The following is a 13,237-nucleotide window of genomic DNA, read 5'->3' as shown; positions in this document are numbered from 1 at the left end:
ATCCTTTGAAGAAACCCAAGTGTCCCTTGAAAGGAAATAGCTTTCACTGTGTAAGAAGAAGTCACAGTGACTTGTGTGTACTAGTGGGTGGGATCCCCTCTGTCCCACTGTCGCAGCTGCTACCCGGGGCTTTTTGGCTCCTTATACATATTTTAGAGTCAATGGACAAACTCTGCAGCCTAGATAAGGCAGATGATATGAAGCAAAACAGCTGGGAGGCATTTGAAAATGTAGGACAGATTAAGTAACTCATCCTTTACTGTGTTGCTTAGAGGAGATAGTGTCTCAACTTACTTCCAGCTATTGGTAATTAAACACACTAGTGCAAAATGCCCATGCAAAATCAGTTTTTGTGTGTGTTTTTAGTAATTGTTGGTTTGGTGTGTTTGAGTGCTCATTGTTACAATTACACAGCAAAAGTTCAGTGACATTTTTATTTGTGCATGGTAGAAAGCAAATACTGATACTGACATAATGACATACAATAAATGTGGAAAATTGAACTACACGATTCAGGGAGCAGGCTACACAGTGAACTCCGAGAAAACGCTACTTAAGCTCCGCTGCTTTCTTCGACCCTCTCTGTCTCTGGTCCTGGGCTGTGCTCACTCAGTGTCAAGTGTGAGAGGGGGAGTGGCCAGCGGCTAGAGCGGCAAAAGCCAGTGTGTGCTTCTTTTAACGATATATATTTAACGATATCTTTTGCATTTCTTATCCAAACAACGTCAAACTTGCTACGGGCAGTGCCAAGTTTGACATTGTTTGGATGAGAAATGCAAAAGATATCGTTAAGTATATCGGTAAAAGAAGCACTTATAAGGTTGTGGTTTAAAAATAAACATTCTGACATAAACACTCTGTCACCTCCTATCATACACAATGAGCACCAGTGATGCGAGGAAAAGCACCGGAAGAAAAAGAAGCCACTGCATATAGCCTTTCTTGATCTTGAAAAGGCTTTTGACCGAGTGCTGCAACTGGGTTCAACTGCTCTATGAAAACACCAGCAGTCATGGAAGATGCGCAGCTGGCATTTCTGCTAGCTTTCCTGTGAAGGTTGGTGTACACCAAAGCTCAGCATTGTGGCCGCTACTCTTCATCCTGGTCTTGGTCACCATCATTTGAGACCTGCAACAGGGTGTCCCATGGGCTCTGCTCTATGCAAAGGATCATTTCCATAAAAACTGCTTATATCTCTTAAGCCTAGTAGGCTAGTGAATGTTTTATGAGCAGTATGATAAACAGTCACGCAGAGCCTAAGCACATCCAAAACAATGTTCTTCCACAAAACACATGCAGTTTTTTTTTGGGCTAAAGGGCCAAAAGTTACATAGTGTACCTTTAGGTAAAATTAACAAAATAAATAGGAACATACTTTTTGTTTTTACTTAACTTTTTTTAAGTGTTTACACAAAATACATATTTTTACTTTTTTTTTACTGCACTGACATTTGCACAGCTACAGTATGTTCATTGAACGATGCAATGAACAAATCATACAACATAACCACAAGATACTCTAGTCTATAGCACATTAGCAACCACAAAAACATCAACAACAAAAACTCTTTTAAAATGCCCATCATATCTGTACAATAAACACTATCAGGTTTGGCTTTTACTGAAAAATTTTTTACTTCAGCCCTGTGAAATACACTGCACAGAGAGAGCACCTTTAGAGACTTAAGAGAGGTCTCTGTGCTTATCTGAGATGAAACTGGGACTGCAGGGAGATGTTTCTACCAATCCCAGAACCAAACCAATGAAGACATGCTCCAAAGCAGCTTCGCGTTAAACATAAATGAGGAGGAGACAGGAAAAGGCGCTAAATTAAAAATGATACTCCCCTGATGGGCACAAAGTGGTATTTTTAGAACAGAATACATATTAAAAAGTTAATGCCGATGGCCTTCAGCAGACCTGTGTGTTTATATATGTTGAAATCTACAAGCACATTCACACAGACAATAATTCATGCACACACTAGTATGTCAGTTTAAACACACCCTCTTACCCATGCACATGTAGCATCTGGACCAATCAGACACACACAAATTATTCATTATATTTAATGAATAATCCAGCAAACTCACTCTCCCAACAAAGGTTTATGAAACTTCCCCCAAAACTAACATCCAAAATGAAGCTAACACACTGGCAGAACCCGCTGTCCTGTCCGCTGTCTTCGTCCCCCATTTGTTAATTTACATTACATTTTGCTAACTTTGTGATGCATTAGTATTATAAGAATCTTGAAGATTCTTTTCTTAAACACCCAATGAAATTACATTTTCAAAACGCCCTGCTAAAGTATAATGGGTCGTAAAAACTTTCCCAAAAGGAACAACTTCTCATTGGCTCACACACCTCCAGAGGGTGTGACATCTTCATGCTTTAAAAATCACTGATGCCCCTCTTACTCTCTTAGTCCCTTTCTGAAATGCTGACGTGAAGATGATGCTGAACTAGAAGTTTCTAAGGACCCCCAAGCTTGTGCCAGGCTGCGGCCTTGTCTCTCCATTCACCAAAGATCCTCTGACTCCCACTGGTTCTCTCTTATCAAGACCACATCAGCAAAGATCAACTGGAGCCTCAACAAATTGCATCAGGACAGTTTAATTCAAATGGGCGAGACATGCAAGTATTGAACTTAGTCTCATCATTTGATTTTTTTGTAACAGTCGCAAGATACAACGTGCTAAGTCAGTGATAGTCGGAAATTGGAAGGTCTCCTTAATGATGTGCCCCATGCTCCATTCATTAGTGCCTTCGGTTTGATCTATCCTGGAGTAGCTTTGCAGAAACACCAGACTACACATTAATCTACTATGAATAATGATTTCAAAATATTGCAGAATAATTCAAATATAACATTTTATTTGTCAGGTAAAAATGTAGCATGCCAATCACACAAGTAAATGATTAAAGGCCAATTCAGAAATAATAAATACATGACATCAATTACTCAAAGACAGGGTTGGTACAGATTCTGTAAAATGAAATTCCAGGACTTTCAAGGACTTTTCAAGCACTACTTTTTTGGATTTCAAGGACTTCAATCAGCACTTATCAAACAATATATTTGTTTTATTTTTTTACTCAAATTACATATATATATATGATAACTAATGTTTCATGTCATAGAGATCAATCCATTGACCAGCGCTGTCAGGCATGTGAAATCACCTTAACCATTGAAAGGATATTGAAACAGATTTTTTTTCTATGAATATATGATTGACCTGAAGAATGAAAGTTGTATTATATACTTATCATATACATAATATCATGCTCATAGTCATGCGAAATAGCTCTATATCTCAGACAGGCTGCAGCGTTAATTTAGCGTGAAAAGATTGTATTTTTTCAACAACAACATTTTTTTAATTAGGGATGCACCGATACCACTTTTTGCAGAACGAGTCCGATACCCATTCTTTAATTTCTGGTACTCGCCGATACCAATTATCGATACCTGAATTTTCACTGCATTTGTAATTTTTAAATGTATTAGTAGATAAACCAAAATAATATAAATCATATTAGTTGGCTTAATTTGTTCATCAAATATATATTTATTTCAGTTATTTTCATGCTTAATTAAGCCTGCTAAAATGCATTGTATAAGCTTCTGTTACTGTCACTGTTCATTCTATTGCTCTATCATATTTTATCTATCATTTAATAGCACAGCACGTATATTTAGAGCAGCTCCAGAAGGGCTCAGTGCTGAGGATTTGGTCAGTGTAACAAATGTTTAGATACCAGTGAAATATCAATTATTTAATCCAATTTTGATACAACAAAAACTACCAGACTAATTAATGTGAATTTAAAACATTATTAAAGACAAGTAAGCAATCAGTAACAAAATAAGAACAAATAATCGAATTACAAATAGGACAAATAAATACAATAGAACAAAGAAAGGCTACAAATGAAATAAACAGTGTTTTTAGAGTTTTTCAGGTAGATCTAACAGGTACAGAAATTTGAATAAAGTAATCAAATGTGAAAAAAATGCATATTCATTACTGTATAAATTATATATAGATGGATATTTTTTAAGTTAAAAAATGGGTAGCCTATTTAGTCAATAGCAGTGAGTAATTTATTTGTCCTTTGTTTGAACATTAAAACACAGCAGCAGGTTTATTAGACAGCTGTCCCTTTAAGACCGAACGCATGGCTCCCATTTGAACATGGCTACGTTCACTTGAGATATAACCGACTTTGTTTACTGGGATACTCACCTAGACAGGCGTTCCCTTTCAAGGCGGTCACTTCGACATTACGTCACAGACGTATATGGGACCTCCCTTCCTCCTCATTTTCACTGAAATCTTATAGGCTAACGCCAGCTGGAGACAGCTGGCCAATTGACGCGAAACATGCAAATGCTGACCGGTCCGCGGGCAGTATAAATAGCATGGGCGCGACAATTACGTCAGAATCTCTTTCTTCACGCTAGAAGTCTTATCTGAAGCCATCGTGGAAGTTGCAATAGAGGTTACTCACCATGTTTCCTCCCCGCATCCGATGGCTGCTAACTTACATGCCAGATATGTGCGGGTCCTATCGACTCGCTCTACCCTAACAAGGATCAACCGAGGCCGCACTCACGGACGACGGGCATGTGCCGGACAGTGCGCGCCCTCAGGGGAATAACCCGGGCATCCGCGGGGATGAGGCCCACTGCCGCCAGCAGGCCGCTGGTGGGCCCTCTCCCGCCCTAGGACGAGTACGCTGCCCGTCGCCACTCCGGTCCTCTTCGCGGGCTCGCTAGAAGGACTCGACGCGATAGGCTCTGTTGATAAGGAATACTTTAGCCCGGTATCTCAGCCAGGCTACTTCAAGAAAGACTCCGTCTTCCACGGCGTCCTTTGGTAGTCGTGCGCAAGACGCGCGTCTAGAGAGACGAGGCAAAGGCCATGGCTCCGTGTCTAAAAGGGAAAGTACGGATGCTATGAGTCTCTAGCATAGAGGTCTCTAGCCGCCCCGCTCTGACAATGGAAGTGCACAGCCGCAGTCCGTCCGGTGAGTGTTGTTGCGCAGTCGTTACCGCTTATGCTGTTGACGCTGGGCCTACGTAACATTACATTTTGATGTGCTTACAGCTGATGTTGCCCTGTATCCTTCAGTGCAACTGCCCATGCTGATTTAACTACATATTCACAGTCGTTGTCGCTACGCCACTGACGCTGTGTTTATGTACACACTGCTCACTGTTATGTGCTATGATTTGTGCCGTTATATATTGCCCTGTATCCTTCAGTGCAACTGGCCATTCAACTACGTATTCACAGTTGTTGTCGCTACGCCACTGACGCTGTGTTTATGTACTCACTGCACACTATATGTGCTATGATTTGTGCCGTTATATTTTGCCCTGTATCCTTCAGTGCAAATGGCTATTCTGATTACAACATTCACAGTTGTTGTGCTGCCACTGACGCTGTGTTTATGTACACTGATATGTGTGTGTTATGCTTATGCCGCGATATTGCCCTGTATCCTTCAGTGCAATTGGCTATTCTGATTACTACGAAGACACAGTTGTTGTGTGATGCAACTGACTCTGTGTTACGTACACACGACACACTGTTATGTGTAATGATTTATGCCATTATATATTGCCCTGTATCATTCAGTGCAATGGCTATTCTGATTACTACACAGCACGTATTCACAGTTGTTGCGCGATGCAACTGACGCTGTGTTTACGTACACACTACACACTGATATGTGTTATGAATTTTGCCGTTGTATATTGCCCTGTATCCTTCAGTGCAATGGCTATTCTGATTACTACACAGTACGTATTCGCAGTTGTTGCGCGATGCAACTACGCTGTGTTTACGTACACACTACACACTGATATGTGTTATGAATTTTGCCGTTGTATATTGCCCTGTATCCTTCAGTGCAATGGCTATTCTGATTACTACACAGTACGTATTTGCAGTTGTTGCGCGATGCAACTGACGCTGTGTTATGTACACACCGCACTCTGTTATGTGTAATGATTTATGCCATTATATATTGCCCTGTATCATTCAGTGCAATGGGATGCAGCTGACGCTGTGTGCACACTACGCACTGATATGTGTTACAATTACGCCGCTATATATTGCCCTGTTCCTTCAGTGCAACTGGCTACTCTGATTACTGTGTATTCACAGTTGTTGTGCGCTGCCACTGACGCTGTGTTATGTACATTGATATGTGTCTATGATTTATGCCGTTATATATTGCCCTGTATCCTCAGTGCAACCGGCTATGCTGATTAACTACGTATTCACAGTCGATGTCGCTATGCCTCTGACGCTGTGCTTTGTACATATCAATGTAACTATGTTATCACGTTGCCCTGTATCCTTCAGTGCAACTAGCTATCCTATCTAACTGCATAGTCACAGTCGTCGCTACGGCGACTTGCGCTGCATCTGTGTATACACTGAAGCGTTATGCTGTTATGTTGCCCTCAACGTAACTGCCCATTGTGTTTGAACTGCGCATATTCATGCAGTTCGGTCGCTTCGACGACTAGCGCTGCATTATACACACAGATGTTTTAAATGTGCACACTGATGTGTTATGCTGTTATGTTGCCCTCTATCCTTCAGTGCAACAACCAGCTGTCCTATCATATTCACAGTCCTGTCGCTACGGCGACTACACTGCACTTATGTACGTACAAGGACGTGTTTTTGCTATTTTGTTGCCCTGTTCCTTCAGTGCAAAACTAGCTATCCTAATCTAACCGTGCATATTCACAGTTTCTGGATATATGTACGTGCACGGATGTGTTAGGCTGTAAGGCTGCCCTGTTTCCTTCAGTGCAGCTAGCCATCCTGATCTAACTGTGCATCTCAGCTACGGTGACTTACGCTGCGTTATGTACATACATGGATGCACTATTCTTACGCACTTGTGTTATGCTGTCATGTTGCCCTGTATCTAGTGCAACTAGCTATCCCAGTCGAACTGTGCATATTCACAGTCTCTGTCGATACGGCGACCTGCGCTGCATTATTGCACATGGATGTGTTCATGCTGCGGTGTTGCCCCGTATCCTTCAGTGCCTATACTGAGCTACTGCGTGTAGTTGGCGCTACAGCGACCGATGCTGTTACGTACATGTGCTACGCTGTTATGTTGCCCCGTTTCCTTCACTGCAACTGGCTGATGTTCTACAAGGGAGTGTCAGTTTCTTCGTGACCCCCTTGCTGGCCTATCATCCCCGGCTCACGGACCTGAGAGAGTTATGGGGCTCCCCCATGACAATCCCCCTCAGGAAGGTCCTGCTTCTACAGGCGATTGGCACCCCAGCCCCAAGCTGTGGAACCTTCTTGTGTGTCCGCTGTTGGGTCCTTAGTTTGAGCAAGACACTTCACACTAATAAGTGCTGAGAGATCTCCTTGAGAAGGACCTTTCCACCTGCTCTCGCCCCAGCGAAGCACTTGGAGACCTACGCTCATTCTATGTGAATGATGTTACATTGTCTCGGACCTAGTGACTGCAGCGTCACTCTCCGTCCGATACCAAACTGCGTTCCGAAGACGCTTACACCGTTCAGAGCACAGATTTATCCCTGCCCGCCTTCTGCTGAGCCGTCAGCCTCACATGATGCTGATGCTCAGAGTGCTGTTGGCCCTGTTAGGGCTTTGCGGATGTACGTGGACCACCAGGCAGCAGTCTGACTAGCTGTTTGTGTGCTTGGTGGATGGTACTAGGGACTGAGACTTTCTCACTGAATTCGACGCTTTTCATGTGATTTAATGCCTACGGGATATAGGTATGCTGGCTGTCTTCTCAGAACACGTTTGCCAGGGGTTCAAGTTTATGCACTGCCTATAGCGTCGTGGGTTCGGTGAGTTTTATTAATGTACTCATGAACTGTTACCACCACCAGCTGTGCAGTAGTCTGCATTATGCAGAGTTACCATTGCTGCTAACTCTGTGTTATGACTATAATGTTACATAGCTGTTCCGCATTACACAGTAGTTTTCAATGTACTGTTAAATCTGTGTAGGGCTATAAGGTTATGCAGCTGTCACCGCTATTGCCGTCGACACTGTGTTAACTCTTGTGCTTGAGTGCTTATGGTGTTGTGCTGCCCTCCAGTGCAGGGCCGTGCACAGACATTTTAAGGGGCAGTGGCCTAAACCAAAAAAGGGGCACTATTTTGTTTTTTTGGGGGGGGGTTGGCACACTAGTGTGGCAAAATTTTGTTATTTGTATTAGATCTGATCAAGAGTACAATAATTTGATTAGACAAGCAGCTAATTCTAAGAACGTGGATATGTTGTGTACGTACACACTACACACTGATATGTGTTATGAATTTTGCCGTTGTATATTGCCCTGTATCCTTCAGTGCAATGGCTATTCTGATTACTACACAGTACGTATTCGCAGTTGTTGCGCGATGCAACTACGCTGTGTTTACGTACACACTACACACTGATATGTGTTATGAATTTTGCCGTTGTATATTGCCCTGTATCCTTCAGTGCAATGGCTATTCTGATTACTACACAGTACGTATTTGCAGTTGTTGCGCGATGCAACTGACGCTGTGTTATGTACACACCGCACTCTGTTATGTGTAATGATTTATGCCATTATATATTGCCCTGTATCATTCAGTGCAATGGGATGCAGCTGACGCTGTGTGCACACTACGCACTGATATGTGTTACAATTACGCCGCTATATATTGCCCTGTTCCTTCAGTGCAACTGGCTACTCTGATTACTGTGTATTCACAGTTGTTGTGCGCTGCCACTGACGCTGTGTTATGTACATTGATATGTGTCTATGATTTATGCCGTTATATATTGCCCTGTATCCTCAGTGCAACCGGCTATGCTGATTAACTACGTATTCACAGTCGATGTCGCTATGCCTCTGACGCTGTGCTTTGTACATATCAATGTAACTATGTTATCACGTTGCCCTGTATCCTTCAGTGCAACTAGCTATCCTATCTAACTGCATAGTCACAGTCGTCGCTACGGCGACTTGCGCTGCATCTGTGTATACACTGAAGCGTTATGCTGTTATGTTGCCCTCAACGTAACTGCCCATTGTGTTTGAACTGCGCATATTCATGCAGTTCGGTCGCTTCGACGACTAGCGCTGCATTATACACACAGATGTTTTAAATGTGCACACTGATGTGTTATGCTGTTATGTTGCCCTCTATCCTTCAGTGCAACAACCAGCTGTCCTATCATATTCACAGTCCTGTCGCTACGGCGACTACACTGCACTTATGTACGTACAAGGACGTGTTTTTGCTATTTTGTTGCCCTGTTCCTTCAGTGCAAAACTAGCTATCCTAATCTAACCGTGCATATTCACAGTTTCTGGATATATGTACGTGCACGGATGTGTTAGGCTGTAAGGCTGCCCTGTTTCCTTCAGTGCAGCTAGCCATCCTGATCTAACTGTGCATCTCAGCTACGGTGACTTACGCTGCGTTATGTACATACATGGATGCACTATTCTTACGCACTTGTGTTATGCTGTCATGTTGCCCTGTATCTAGTGCAACTAGCTATCCCAGTCGAACTGTGCATATTCACAGTCTCTGTCGATACGGCGACCTGCGCTGCATTATTGCACATGGATGTGTTCATGCTGCGGTGTTGCCCCGTATCCTTCAGTGCCTATACTGAGCTACTGCGTGTAGTTGGCGCTACAGCGACCGATGCTGTTACGTACATGTGCTACGCTGTTATGTTGCCCCGTTTCCTTCACTGCAACTGGCTGATGTTCTACAAGGGAGTGTCAGTTTCTTCGTGACCCCCTTGCTGGCCTATCATCCCCGGCTCACGGACCTGAGAGAGTTATGGGGCTCCCCCATGACAATCCCCCTCAGGAAGGTCCTGCTTCTACAGGCGATTGGCACCCCAGCCCCAAGCTGTGGAACCTTCTTGTGTGTCCGCTGTTGGGTCCTTAGTTTGAGCAAGACACTTCACACTAATAAGTGCTGAGAGATCTCCTTGAGAAGGACCTTTCCACCTGCTCTCGCCCCAGCGAAGCACTTGGAGACCTACGCTCATTCTATGTGAATGATGTTACATTGTCTCGGACCTAGTGACTGCAGCGTCACTCTCCGTCCGATACCAAACTGCGTTCCGAAGACGCTTACACCGTTCAGAGCACAGATTTATCCCTGCCCGCCTTCTGCTGAGCCGTCAGCCTCACATGATGCTGATGCTCAGAGTGCTGTTGGCCCTGTTAGGGCTTTGCGGATGTACGTGGACCACCAGGCAGCAGTCTGACTAGCTGTTTGTGTGCTTGGTGGATGGTACTAGGGACTGAGACTTTCTCACTGAATTCGACGCTTTTCATGTGATTTAATGCCTACGGGATATAGGTATGCTGGCTGTCTTCTCAGAACACGTTTGCCAGGGGTTCAAGTTTATGCACTGCCTATAGCGTCGTGGGTTCGGTGAGTTTTATTAATGTACTCATGAACTGTTACCACCACCAGCTGTGCAGTAGTCTGCATTATGCAGAGTTACCATTGCTGCTAACTCTGTGTTATGACTATAATGTTACATAGCTGTTCCGCATTACACAGTAGTTTTCAATGTACTGTTAAATCTGTGTAGGGCTATAAGGTTATGCAGCTGTCACCGCTATTGCCGTCGACACTGTGTTAACTCTTGTGCTTGAGTGCTTATGGTGTTGTGCTGCCCTCCAGTGCAGGGCCGTGCACAGACATTTTAAGGGGCAGTGGCCTAAACCAAAAAAGGGGCACTATTTTGTTTTTTTGGGGGGGGGTTGGCACACTAGTGTGGCAAAATTTTGTTATTTGTATTAGATCTGATCAAGAGTACAATAATTTGATTAGACAAGCAGCTAATTCTAAGAACGTGGATATGTTGTGCACAGGGCTGGACTGAAAAAAAAAAAAAAAAAAAAAAAAAAAATCGGCCCTGGCATTTTGGCCCACACTGGCCCACTATATGATCATAAACAGCACCCATCTTTGCACGCCCTTAAATATATGCATACCAACTCCAATTCCTTAAAACCACTAATGCCATGTAATGAGTGAGTATATGAACGAGTGAGAGTTAACAGATGAAATAAGTAAAAATTTGACATTTATTAATACAGTGATGAATCCTAAAACAAGCTATAAGCTGCACTGGCATAGCAATACCAGTGTTTCTCACAGGATTTTTGGTAAAACTGTGGTGGGACCTCTGTCCTTCTAGGGGGGGTTGGGGTATGCCCCCCCGTAAGAAAATTTTGTGCATTTTAATGTTAAATTCATCAATCTGGTGCACTTTGAGAGTTCAAAATTAAAAGCTCCAACCCATATTCAGTGTGCAAATTAAACAAAGAAATATTCAAACCTCTTTTAGTTACAGTGTCTACATTACACCTACTACATAATAATAGTTATAATATTAATTAAATGACAGTAATAGCCATATTTTGTAAAACAATAAAGGAAACTTTCATAATTAGTTTTGTACCAATTTCTATACTTAAAAGAGATAAGCACATGATATTTTATTTTGACGCAAACTGCATCAAGCTTTTATTTTGGCGGAAAACATGGTTTACAAACGCCTCTCATTAAATTTCTAGTGAATTGCGGTAATCGTCAACTATGCAGATGTGCTAAATAATCTGTAACTGGGTTATGGGTTCCTACACTCATGACATAGCCTAAGTGTTTTGAAAGTAGTTCTGTTACCACAGGCTCTACACTCTCTCATCTCTCTCCTGATCCTCCTCACTATCATCATCTGCCACTGGAGCTGATGAAGGTCAGAAAATATACACTACCGTTCAAAAGTTTGGGGTCAGTAAGATTTTTAATGTTTTTAAAAGAATTATCTTCTGCTCACCAAGGCTGCATTTATTTGATTAAAAATGCAAACAAAAACAGTAATATTCTGAAATATTATTCCAATTTAATACAGCTGTTTTCTATGTGAATATACAGTAATTCTTTTGAACTTTCTATTTATCAAAGAATTTTGAAAAAAAAAAATGTACACAACTGTTTTCAACATTGATAATAATAATGAATTTTTCTTGAGCATCAAATCATCATATTAAAATGATTTCTGAAGGATCATGTGACACTGAAGACTGGAGTAATGATGCTGAACATTCAGCTTTGATCACAGGAATAAATTACAATTTAAAATATATTAAAATAGAAAACATTTTAAATTGTCATAATATTTCACAATATTACTGTTTGTTTTTTATCAAATAATGCAGCCTTGGTGAGCAGAAGATAGGCTACTTCTTTTAAAAACATTAAAAAATCTTACTGACCCCAAACTTTTGAACGGTAGTGTATATTTTGACACATTTTACAGTGTCTGCTTCAAGGGCCTGTTTCCATTTTTTCAAGCTGTTTTTCTGCACATTCCTTGCGTTTCTTTTCCACCTTGCTGACTATTTTGACAGATACACACTGACACTGCTGCACTCTCGCTCACTCGTTTAAAGATGTGATTGGCCCAGCCCAGTGTCAATCAAGAAAATAACCGCTGATCTACATGTTTCATGGGCTGGTCTGTCAGAAAAAAAAAAAAAACCTAACGCTGACTTTTTCTGACCAATGCATTACACTGGCACAAACCCGGCACCGCCAATTAAGCAAAACAAAACGAATGGGCCACCGATGTACAAATTTTATAGGCCGTTAAAAAGAAAAAGAAAAAATAATAAGCCTAATAATAAAAATAATGTATGAGTATGAGATGTATCGGCCCAAAAAGCACGTCGGCCCACCGGGAAAGTGCGCGGTATGCCCGATGGCCAGTCCAGCCCTGGTTGATATAAATCAAAGAAAGAGCCAGAAGCCAGAAGACCAAGAGCAAAACATTACCGACATAAATACAACAAAAACAAATGACTAATTTCGCAGATTCAACCACTGTCTTGCATAGCCTACCTGTTAATGCGACAGCTTTCGTGAACTGTCGTATACTGTGAGTGATGCTGCGGAGCGAGCGGGAAAACCTGGAGCGGATTAGCGGAATCAGCGGAATGCTTTGAGCGGAGCGGTGGGGATGGGGAAGAGAGGCACCTCAGTCGATGAGGGCAGAGGGGCAGTGGCTCTAGCCACCGGGCCACCCCCCTGTGCACGGCCCTGCTCCAGTGCAGCCTTCGCTTCATTGCATTGGATATGCAACTTGGTAGGTCGGAACAGACGTTTCTTGGTCTAGTTTCGCCATCAGTTCG

The 13,237-nt window shown here is 42.4% G+C and overlaps 2 protein-coding genes across 2 annotated transcripts in view; one reads left to right on the top strand and one right to left on the bottom strand.

The window, feature by feature from the left end:
• Positions 1-13,237, top strand: part of LOC311089526 (hydrocephalus-inducing protein homolog) — a gene marked incomplete at its 5' end in the record, with an annotated part of 145,440 nt that overhangs the window by 8,832 nt on the left and 123,371 nt on the right. The window lies entirely within an intron of this gene.
• Positions 1,090-13,237, bottom strand: part of LOC311090042 (hydrocephalus-inducing protein homolog) — a gene marked incomplete at its 3' end in the record, with an annotated part of 33,899 nt that continues 21,751 nt past the window's right edge. The window contains exon 8 of the mRNA XM_084125141.1: positions 1,090-1,157. Within this exon, the coding sequence (XP_083981267.1) occupies positions 1,090-1,157 (68 nt within the window). The remainder of the gene's footprint in view (positions 1,158-13,237) is intronic.

The sequence above is a fragment of the Abramis brama genome (genome assembly GCF_963993115.1).
Source record: "Abramis brama genome assembly, chromosome: 9".
Lineage (NCBI taxonomy): Eukaryota > Metazoa > Chordata > Actinopteri > Cypriniformes > Leuciscidae > Abramis > Abramis brama.
Note: the sequence above shows the minus strand (reverse complement) of the source record. Positions and strands in the feature narration are given on the sequence as shown.